At 37.0% G+C, this 12,293-nt stretch overlaps 1 protein-coding gene across 1 annotated transcript in view; it reads left to right on the forward strand.

Annotated features, from left to right (window-relative positions):
• Nucleotides 1–7,873, forward strand: part of si:dkey-234i14.6 (uncharacterized) — a 136,252-nt gene extending 128,379 nt beyond the window's left edge. The window contains exons 4-5 of the mRNA XM_051932017.1: nucleotides 3,636–3,849; nucleotides 7,384–7,873. Of these exons, the coding sequence (XP_051787977.1) occupies nucleotides 3,636–3,849; nucleotides 7,384–7,562 (393 nt within the window). The 3' untranslated portion in view covers nucleotides 7,563–7,873. The remainder of the gene's footprint in view (nucleotides 1–3,635; nucleotides 3,850–7,383) is intronic.
• The last annotated feature ends 4,420 nt before the right edge of the window (nucleotides 7,874–12,293 follow it).

Genomic DNA, 12,293 nt, shown 5'->3' on the forward strand with positions numbered 1-12,293 from the left:
GCACTTTTACGGAAGATTTTATTAAACAATAGATAGTCAAGATAAACGAATTACCTTAGATATGTTTTAGGAGAGGACCCGGGCACCGAAACTGTTCGGATGCAGGCCATCTCGCTTGAAGAAATGCGGTCCTTCCCAAAAGAGGTCCCAGTTGTTGATGAATCCGATGTCTTGATTCTTGCAGAAGCCCTGCAGCCAGTTGTTTAATCCTAGCAGACAACTGTAGTACTCGTTTGATCATCTGACGAGAGGTAGTGGACCTGAAATGAAGATCTTTGCCGATGGGGTCCTCTCCTTCGTGTCTTTAATTAGTGCTGCGAAGTCAACCTTAGGGATTTCCGAATACCAAAAAGGCACACAGTGTGAAAAAAGCACAAAATGTCAACTTTAATCTCGAAATTTCCACTTTAATCACGTAGTTTATTTTGTCATTAAAGTAGAACATCATAAACTTCATCTTAAAATCATTTAATTTACTAGTTTCTCAAATCCCATCATAACTAAAGTAGCACGTTAAATGCTTTGTTTTGTATTTGATCTTATATGTGCTCTATGTGCCTGAATCACTACATGCTCTTCCTCCGACAGGACACAGAATCCATTACGTTCGTAATATTACAGCTCTCTGAATAATTAAAATACTGAGAAGTATACGTGATATCATTTTCATGATGATCTGAGTTAAAGCATGTTATTAAAAATGGAAACACGGTGGCGCAGAGATTTTTCATGTCTTACAGCAAGATGCTTGCTGCACCATGCGCAACTTTCAATGAAATGCTTTATTACAGAAGTACTGTCTTTTTCAAACGTACTAACCCCCAATTCCTGTCCTTACTTTTCTTTGTCCAAATAACCAATCGCCACACAATCAGCTTTGTAATAGATGTTAAGCCATCTGTAAGCTTAGAACGCCGATTCTTCAAAACTTTTAAGGAACATCGAAATATCTTCATAATGTTTCATTATTCTATCCATCTATCCTTCCAGTGTCGCGCCAGCCACAGCATGAATACAGCACAAGGCACGAACAAACCGTGAACGAAGCTCAAGCTCGCTAGCACTGCAGCACTGTGTAGTTAAAGTTAAAGTTTTATCTGTATAATATAATCAACATATTTTGCTGCATTTCATCTTAAAAATTATATCGTCATCACATGTAAATACACGCTAAATAAAGTGGCTCAGGTTGTGCAATATTATAACTGTATCATAAGTACAATTACCTCATGGTAACTTGCAAGAACAAACAGTTCTACAAAGAGGATGAGAGCAGTTCAAATAGCGAATGGCTGAGGCAGTGAGTGCTTGATGCTGTATACCGATAATTCTCTTTCCAATCAGCTGCTGTAGATCTGTGATTCACACTCAGATACAGTGATATAAATACTCCGAGTGGTGCAGTTAGAGTAATAAGGAAAAAGATGATTCGCTGTGGCAACCCCATCGGGAGCAGCTGACAGAAGAAGAAGAAGGTGCAGTGAGAGTAACAACGCTAAAGCAGTTATGGTATTTAGAATAGTTTGACCATTCTGTGGACCATTATATTGTTACTGGTTAATTACAATCAGATGCATTAAATTTATGAACGATATGCGGTTAATTTCAGTGTATTTGATAAAGCCGCCGTCGTGGATGTGGATCTAAGAAAGGGTAACCAGACAGGAACAGTAGCACTGCTTTGACGCTGGGTGCCGCCGGTCTGCAAAACCGAGCGGAGAACTTGCGTACGACAGGGTATGAGCTACCGTGGAAATGTGTGTGGCTTTACATCAAGTGTAGGTTTTATACATCACGATTTGAATGTGGAAACGTTCTTACACAACCTTTCTGTGCGTACGCAACGTTTATACATGAGGCCCCAGGACATCATAGTCTCCTTCATCTGCATATCTGTCAGCTTACCCCTTTAAGAAGGATGGCGCGGTGGTATTGAAGACACTGGAGAAATAAAAGAAAAACCCTCACTGTGCTTCCAGCTTTGTCCAGGTTAGAATAAGTCTTGTGGAGCAGATAGATGCATGCATCCTCCACTCCAATCTTTGCCCAAATAGGCAACCAGCAGTGGGTCCAGGTGTTCTGCTGTACAAAATGACATTTTGTAAAATGCCAGTGACTGCTTGCATCTGAAGAATAGTACAAATTAGAGTGAAGGTGCAAAGAAGCAGACATGTTGAAAGTAAAATTTATTTTTTAAATAAGTCCATAATCCAAAAATTTACACACTAAAATTACAAAATTACACCAGGAAATCAGTTTTAAAGCAAAACGCAAAAATCCTATTCAAAGCCAAAAGGTCAGAACATACTGAATTCTAACTAAATGTACTAAAACAAATTGCCATTGTCTGTTGCAAGATTGCCATTGATAAAGAAAGAGCAAATAATCCTGTGAAACCTTTATCCTTGACTCTTGTCTTTGTTTTCCCAAATGTTAGTATGCAGGAGACAATGATAAGAGGTGTTCGGGGCAAAAGACTAGAGAGAGGAAAGGCAAAGGAGCATAGTCAACATTCCAGTTCCTGACAGTTGCATTTTGGGGTAGATCTATTTAAAATGTTAAGCTCCAGGACAATTAGAACATGATCAGAATTAACAATAGCATGATAGAAATAGATATTATTGATAGATAGATAAATAGCTGATTTATGGATGACTGTGATACTCACAATAAGCAACAGAATATTGTCTCTAATATGGGTAGAGAAATCTCTAGAGGCTACACAAGATTAAGGTCCTTGAAAAGCATGAAATTACTGAGGCAATCTTAGATATTGTGGCAACAGTTGGAGATGATGTATTTAATGTAGGATTTATTACACAAAAATCTCCCTCTATAATGATCTTCTGAGTGTTCAAATTAGGGACTATCAAGATAACTTTGGGAATTGTTAGTTGTTCTAAATTGATGTATATATGCTAGTCAAAATTAATTTAGTTTCATTCATTAATTTTGCAAACCACTGTCATTTGGCAATCCTCAGAATCAGAGAGTACCTCACAAGCTGCAGAACAAACAGAGTTACTTTATGAATCATTATTATGGTCCTTTTGTTATGACATATCATGCATCTCATCTGTGACAAGGTGCTGCAGATAGGCTTTTTGAAAAATACCTGGGCTCTATAAAACACATCTTCTACCACTGTAGGTTGCAGTGGAATTAGTTTCCCAAACAGTGTTTTCTACTCCCTTTTATCTTCAGAGATTTTTGTATTCAAAGGTTCTTCTTGATATTTTTAATTTGTATTATTATTGCATTTTTGCTACTTGAATTCTGTAATTTTGTTTTTTCAAAATTTTATTTGTTTTTGTTTGCCTTTATTAATTTAATCATTGAATAATTAAGTTTCTTTGCTGTGTTCAGGGCTTTGATAATTTCACTCTCAATTTTGTTATCCATTCTGTGGCAAAGCATAATACTCCAGTCTTCTTATCATAGCTTTAGCAAAATACCTGACCAAGCCCAAGTCTTTTTAGCCTAGACTAATTTTTAAATTTTTAAATAGATATGCCACCAAGCTCCAAAAAGGGAGCGTACAGAGAATTTCTATTTATTGTTTGCACTACTGAAAAAAAATGTAAACAACTTAGTTCTAAAGCTACACCTGCTTGAATTGTTTCTCTGCATTTCAGATTATGAAGAACATATTCCACCAGTCTTTCAATGCTTACAAATCAGATATTGAACCTCGGATGAATGACCTGACATTACATCACCTACAATGCAGTCGTCGTTTATTTGAGATTATGTTATCTCACAGAAGAATTAATGCAGCATATATTGAGGGAGATAACATTGCTGTTACAATTGAGGGCGAGGCGGCAAGAGTTCTAAATTTTGATACAGGTAAGTAGCTGGTCTATAGCTGGGTATGATCGGGCAGTAATGATTGAAGAAAATTAAGATGTTAAATTATAAAAGTGGTTAATCATATAATAAACGTATGAATAGAAGTAAATAGTAAGATACATGCTCGCTGTTACTTTAAAATGAGTTCATAACAAAGGATATTGGGGGCATCATTATAAGTTGGTATGTGGGAAATTTCAACCTAACTTTAGAAAATGTTGCTTCATTTAGAAAACAACCAACATATTCAATAAATTACCAGTCAGTGCATTTGATATTTATTCTCTGGGGAACTTCAAATCCTGACTTCATGATAAATTGAAAAACTTAAAAGTTATGATGGACCTAATTATTCTTTTCAAAACGTTTCTTACATTACTAGATTTTTATAATGAGGCAATTTATAATAGTCTATCAATGTACTTCTAACATATTGTATTTGTAAACTGAGAGCTAACTGGAATGCTAGAAATGCCTCTAAAAATGGAGTCATCAGCTTTGAAGAAGCGGCAGATAAGATTACTGTATTTTAGTACCTTTACAGTTACAAATGGTGAAAATATGCAAGTATTTTACATTCTGTTTTCTTTTTCTTTCTGCACATATTCAAATATCACATTATTTTTATGGCACTGCTAATTTCAGATACCATTATAAAAAGATCAGCCATAAATGATGGCTTTTAGTGCCTTTAAGAAATAAAGATGACTTCAGTGTGTCAGGTTAGTTTGATTATCTCAAAATCTTATTCAAAGTTTTCAAGAAAGACATTGTGGTTTCCGCTTCACGTACAGCATACAACTCAGCCATTTATTATAGATTCTGAGGACCCATTGTATGAAGAAGTGATGAAGTATATATTCTGAAGGCAATTAATTCCATAAAATAGAAGAATTATTCTAGATGATATAATTAGAACAATCTAGAAAAGTCCTATCCCCTTAATTCTTCTAAAATATAATCAAGTCTAGTCCTACTGTCTACCACACTACTCAGTAGCGTATTCCAAGTGTCTATGGTTCTCTGTGTAAAGAAAAGATTCCTAATATTTGTGCCAAATTTACCTGTAACACGTTTCCAGCTGTGTCAATGTGTTTTTGATGAATACATTTAAAAATAACAGCCTCGATCCACTGCACTAATTCCCTTCATAATTTTAAACACTTCAATCATGTCTCCTCTTAGTCATCTTTTGTTTAAATCTTTCCTCATAATTCATCCCCAGTAGCCCTGGAATCAGCCTAGTCAGTCTTCTCTGGAGTTTTTCTTGTGCTGCTATGTCCTTTTTGTAGCCTGGAGACCAAAACTGCATATAGTACTCCAGATTAGGCCTCACCAGTGTGTTATAAAGCTTGAGCATAACTTCACAGGACTTCTATTGTACACATCGTGCTATATAACTAAATATTGTGTTAGTCTTCTTAATGGCTTCTGAACAGTGTGTGGCATTTGATAGTGTCAAATCTATTACAACTCTTAAATCCTTCTCATAAGGTGTACTTTCAATTTTCATACATCATATTGCGTATTAAAGCCTAACATTTTTACATCCTATATTTAATACTTTATATTTACTTACATTAAATTTCCTCTGGCACAAATCTTCTCAAGCCTGTATGCTGCCCACGTTCCTCTGCAATTATTCAACAGATTCCAGATTATTATCTTGGTATCATCTGCAAACTTAACTAGCTTGTTACTTACAATCCTATCCTGTCACTGTGAACTCTGAATTTGAGGTCCAAAGAACAGTCCATGCAAGTAAAAACAGTCCATCATTAGGCTGAAAAAACAAGAGAACACCTTTAGAGAGAGAGCAGAAACACAAGGTGTGGTCAAATCAACCATTTTGTACATTCTTAAAAAGAAGGATCACACTGGTGAACTCAGCAACAACAGAAGGTCAGGAAAACCTCAGAAGACAACTATGCTCGATGATTGCAGAATTCTGTCCTTGGTGAAGAAGAATCCCTTCATAACATTTAGCCAAACCAAATGGTGGTAGGTAGGTAGACCTATCATTGCCAAAGTCTACAATCAAGAGAATACTTCATAAAAGTAAAGACAGAGGATTTACCACAAGGTGCAAAGCTCTGGTAAATCTCAAGCATAGGAAGGACAGATTAGACTTTTCAAGGCCTTTCAAAGCAAAGAAGTGGACTATTTTTCAATGGCCAAGTCAATGAACTGACCTCAACCCAATTGGACATGCATTTCACTTGCTGAAGACAAAACAGATGGCAGAAAGTCCAAGGAACAATCGGCAACTGAAGACAACTGCAGTAAAGGACTTGCAAAGTATCACTAGGGTGGAAACCCAGCATTTGGAGATGGCCATGGGTTCCAGACTTCAGGCAGTCATTGACTGTAAAGGATTTGCAACCAAATATTGAACATGATCATGATTAGTTTGTCCAAATACTTTTGAGCTTCTGGAAATGGGAGGAGGCTATGCAGAAAAATGGCTGTCATTCCTAAACAGCTCATATAATATTTTGGTAAACTCCTTAAATTAAAGCTGAAAGTCTACACTTCAATCACATCCTGATCACTTTGTTTCAAATCCATTCTGGTGGTGTACAGAGCCAAAATTATGAAAATTGTGCTACTGTCCAAATACTTATGGACCTAACTGTACGTGTCCTTAATAAATTGGCAACTCGGCTTATTAACTCAAAATAAAAAGGAAAATTATATAAATATATATTGATTTAATGTCCTAAGATAATGTAATGAAATTGCTATTGCAGAGAACTCTTTGACTCATTGCCTCTTGCCTTTAGAGGTGCATATTGTGTGCTGCCTGGATTAATCAAAGAGTTTGGGTTTGTTTTTGTGAACAGAAAATGAAACACATTTGAACATACATGATGGGCTGACATCAAAAACCACGCATATTTACAACACTGCAGACTCTGACTATTCGTAATAATAAAAGCCTGGTTTATTTAATTAGTTTTGGATTGCACTGCATGGTAACTTATTACGTTAAACCAGCCAACAGTAGCCTTCTTAAGGATATTAGAAATTTTGATGAAAAGCCAGCAGGCCTATCGTGCCTGTGTCACAGGTTGAGTGTGGCCCACGGGCCATAGTTTGCCAGCTCCTGAATAAAAGATGGTGATGCACACCTCTCACCGTTAAATTATTTAAATTAAAACATAAAAACTACACCTTGTCACACTGTAGAGTTAGCAAATGTCTATCTAGTTATTATCAGGAACCAACTTTGTTATTTTAACTATGATTTTTAGAGTGCATTATGGGTTTTAACTCTTAAGATTTTTCATCTTCTGGCTCTAGATCGGACCATGTACATGTCTATATATTAAGTTTGTCCCATTTTTCTGACCAAGTCAGTTGTCCTTTGCTAATCTCGCTAGTGCTAAAATATTGTGTATGCTTATATATCATAGTCAGTCAAATTTTATTTTTTGCAAATTAAGGACTGTTGTAGCTCTTGATCCATTTTCTTTCTATAGTAAGTATGATCATGTAGGCCTTATGTATTTATATTTTTTCTTTTTTCAGGTTGTGGTGTTAACTTGGGGTTAAGAGGACTTGAATCACTGGAGAAATTCATTTACAGAATTGCTACAGCTTTGGACCAAAATGATGTCCTAGAAGCACTTTCCTCAAAAATCCAACATTCCAAGCATGTGGCAGAGAATTTCCGACAAACTGGACTCTTGTCTACAATGTTTGAATAATAAAAAAAACTGATTTTCAATAGTAGATGATTTTTGAAAGAAGTCATAATTGGATCTATCACCAGCAAACAGAGGAGAAAGAAAAGTGTTCATGTGATATTAGTGCCTATCAACCCAGAAAATGAAGACTATTATGAAGTGTGAATTTACTTGCAGTTCAAAGTTAACACATAGAAAAACACACGCACCCACCCGCAGTTAAACACACCTCAGGTAACATTGCTTTGTTTACAGCAAAGACACATAACAATGCCAACACATTTCAATCTGAATGTTGATAATAAATTCCTTTAACTCACCATTTTCTTCTGTTTCATTTATTTATTTTTCATGGACTAAAAGGAACTTTTCCAATTTTGTAGCAAACTGACACTGTTAAATGAAATAGTAAATTAAGTATAAGCTAAACTACTCCTGAAAACAGCATATGTGTCATATTTTTGTACTTGCATCCTTCTGAAAAACTGGGGTATCTTTGTCACTGCCTCAGATACACTGTAGAGCAATTAAGAGGTTTTGGAGTAGCTAGCTTAGCTGTCTTAATTTCCACATATCCTTGTCCCTTATCCTGGCCCAGCCAGTGTCTGTGTGGTTTTTGCAGTTTTTCACCAAGTCTTCATTGCTTCTACTCCTATCACTCTGACCCTCTTGATATGTCCATCATTCTTTGCTTATCAAAGGAGATGATAATGATGAATATTAGAGTAAAAATGAGCCTCTACTGGGTGTTTCAGCAATGAAAGCCTTCTAGTACTTAACAACACTCAACCATAATGAGCATGCCTTCATGTGCGTCGTCATCCATATACTGTAGACACTCACAGCCCCTCTTTGCTTCTAAGTACTTCTCCTTCCATCTTTCGCTGTTTTGTGGTTGTGCCTGGCACTCTATTCAAGTGACAAACAATTTCCCTAAACTTTATGATGACAAGAATAGCAAAATTGACCAGTGTAAAGCCCAGGCAGTTAGTCAAGTAATTAAAATGATCTGTTAGAGCCGTAACACAATAATGCTTACCAAACATCACAATGTGTCACAGATGTTCAAATAACCAGAGGGGATTATGATAATATTTTGCATAGCCAGGACCCGTACATTTGCAGCCATCACCTCATTTGTTTTCTAGACCTGCTTTTTCTTTACAGGATTACAGCTAATCCTAACAGCAGTGAAAGCAAAGCAGTAAACAAACCCTAGACAGGGTCACACTTACATTTAATACCATTCATACTGAGCCAGTCTAGAGCTGCCAGTTAACTTAAACTTGCACTCCTTTTGGATGTGGACAGAAACTGAGTTACCTGAAGAAAAGTCATGTTGACAAGTGTAGCCAAAGGTTTGAAGTGTGCCACTATGATCTGTGAGGTTTATTCCATATGTATTATTTTATTTTAAACAAGTAATTGAGGCCATAAATAAATCCATATACAGTAAACCAGCAAACAGGGAAAACACTACTGACATGTAAGCAACCTGACAGGAAGATAGGAAGAGATAAGTGGGGACAACTCAGACAGGCTGTTAAATGTGTGATACCTGTTTGGTGATGATCAGTATATGGCCAGAGGCCACTGTCTGCTATTTACAGTGGCCCCATTAACAAATCATATGTGTGGCAAATGCATGTTCTTATTTTGGAACCTGTGAAACCTGTGTATAAAGCTCTAGCAACTGCACTGAACTTAAAAGTTCACCTACTGGTGGATGGAAAACAACGCTGTTGCCCGTACCTATGAAACATGTCTCCTGCACTCACTCTCAAAGCAGGTCAGAGTCGACTGCAGGAAACACACAACTGAATCATACTTTTCGCCAGTAGCTCTCCTTCTAATATTATATTATTGCGAGCGTCTAGCCAATATTGAAAAAAGCTACGTAAATATATATACTGTACTAGCTGTGTAAGCACAGGGTCCTAGAAACTATTGAAATCGTCAGAAAAAAATTGAAATGTAGAGATGTCAGGTAATTGAAAGGAACTACTCTGGGCATCTCTCTACTAGAAGGATTTGTTTTGCTGATGTGCTCGCGTCGCTTGTGCATTAGCGGTGGGAGGAAAAGTAAAAGGGATACCATTTTGCAGATGTGCTTGTCTCGCTTCTGTATTAATGCCTAAGCGAGTGACTCTTTCTTTGGAGGTTTCGTTTTGCCGACGTGCTCGCCTCACTTGTGTATCCTCAAAGGTGGAGCCTTTAACTCGAAGCCTCCTCTCACTTCCGGGCCGGACAGACAGATACACACACTTCCACACATAGATGTTTATATATAAGATATAAATACATTTTATTTATATAGCACCTTTCCCATGCTCAAGGCACTTCACAGAGTCTCAGAAACACAAAGCAAGTATGTGTAGCATTGGATACAAATCTTTCCTAATAGACAGGATACACAAAGCATTAAATAGAATAAAAAACAGTAAAGCAGAGTAAGAAACTAAAATCAATACTAAATGAAAAGCCTATCAGATAACATAATGTGTAATATAACACACACAAATTATACTGAGCATCTGGACAAAGAGGAAGACTGAAAGAGAGGACAGGTTAAATTAAACACCTTCCTGAACATCGTTGAGTTTTAAGTTGTTTTTTAAAAGAATGAAATGAGTCAGCAGATCTAATTAATTTTGGGAGGTCATTCCAAAGTCTGGGCGCTATACAGCTAAAGGCCCTGTCACCCATAGAGTTCACGTTAATGTGGGGCACAACAATATTGCCAGAATCAGAGGATCTTAGTGGGCGAACAGGAGCATGCTGATGGAGAAGGTCACTGATGTAGTCTGGTGTGATGCCATTTGAAGATTTGATGGTTATTAATAGAATTTTATACTCAGTCCTGAGGCACTAGGGTGTTGTACCATGTTAACCATTATGAATGTAGTGAGAAGTCAAGCAAAATGACACCTTTTATTGGCTAACTAAAAAGATTACAAAATGCAGAAGTACCATATGAGGCAGGGTTCATGGAATTTTGGTGTGACAGTACTTACCAATGCAAAGTTGTGCTGCTTCCTCAATTTCAAATTCATATTATTTGGACCAATGTCACCTTTAATATGATTTGTTGTTTCAGTATGCAGTCCAGTGGTTATGCATTTTAATTACTGTATACCATACTTGCATTTCATGTATGAAGGACTAAGCCTCACGGGGAAATGTCATACTGGTACAATGCAAATGTCAAGATGTTTTCTTTTTCTTCTGCTGAATCCTCTGCAAACAAGATTCACAAGGAGGCCTATCATATTTCATTGCTTTTGCTTTGACAGTTTCAGCAGCAGATGGAGCAAGCTGATGCGTTATGGGCTGCTTCATGCATTGTTAACATTGTCAACAAGGTGTAATAAACAGAAGAAGAAATGAGTCACAAGGCTGTTTATGTTGAATTAAGAATACATCTTATTTATCTCACACCATGAGCAATTTCATTTCTTTTCACATCTAACATTCACCCCAAGCACCACAGTATAATTTGACCTTTAGTTTGAAACAATGGCTCTATACCTAGAGCAGATTAAATAATGTCCTGTTTTTCAGGAAATATATTTGAAGTGCCTCTGTCGCTGTGAAAGTTGTCCTTGGAACAGTTTTTGTAATTGTACAGTTTTTTTACTTAATCTGCACCCCCTATCACCACCTTTCCTGATATATTCCTACATTAATTAGTTTTAATCTATGTTCTTCAAACTACTTGCCAGTTAAGTTGTGACATCTGTGGTCTGTTAATAATATTGCCGTCTTAATTAACTATATTGTATAATGTCAGCCTGTAGTTATTCAACCCTTGAACTGTTCATTTGCATGTGAAATATGGGTTATAGTGCATTGGAAGGAAATGACGCCAGGCTAGGCTGTATTCAAATGGAATTGCGCCATATGTAATAGTATTGTACTTCGGTGATAAACCATTCAAAGTAGGTTGAGCATGTCTCTGTGGTTCTCCTTATAATTATTGTTCCACATACACTGTGATACGTGGAAAGGTGCTAATTTGCATATGGAGCAAATAAAGCATTTTACTGCTATCTGTGCTTTCAATCACCAATACTGGTAATTTGTTACAGATCTTTGAAAATTATGTGATCTGAAACAAGTAGTTTTCCATTTATTCTTACACAATATCATTTATTCTTTTCTTAATATATGGAAGGAAACAATAGAAGATCGACAAGTAGATTGGAACAGCAACAACTCTTCTGCTGGTGCTGTACTGGTCAGTGGTGGTGAAATGGGAGCTGAGTCTAAAGACAAAAAAAATCTTGGTTTACCAGTCTATTTATCTCCCTGTCCTCACCTATGGTCATGAGCTGTGGGTAATGACCAAAAGAATGAGGTTGTGAGTAAAGCAGATGAAATAAGGTTTCTTTTGCAGGGCTTCCCCACTGACACTCCATGATAGGGTAAGAAGAGCTCAGCAGTTCAAAAGAGCATCAGAGTAGAGTTGCTGCTCCTCCAGATGGAGAGGAGTCAGTTGAGGTGGTTTTGGAATGTTGTGAGGATGCCCTCCTAACCCAAAAGCATCCACCCAGAGCTTCTCTGGGCATATACCACTGGGCAGCGACAATGTGGCAGACCCTGGACATGATGCAGTGATTATATATCTTGGCTGGCTTGGAAACACCTGGAAATTGTTCAGGAATCATGGGAATCCGGAGCTGGGGACAGCATAAGTCTAGGCTGACATTCTTGGCCTGTTGACCCTTATCAGGAAAAGAATGATGAGATGAT

This window comes from Erpetoichthys calabaricus, chromosome 9 (genome assembly GCF_900747795.2).
Source record: "Erpetoichthys calabaricus chromosome 9, fErpCal1.3, whole genome shotgun sequence".
NCBI lineage: Eukaryota > Metazoa > Chordata > Cladistia > Polypteriformes > Polypteridae > Erpetoichthys > Erpetoichthys calabaricus.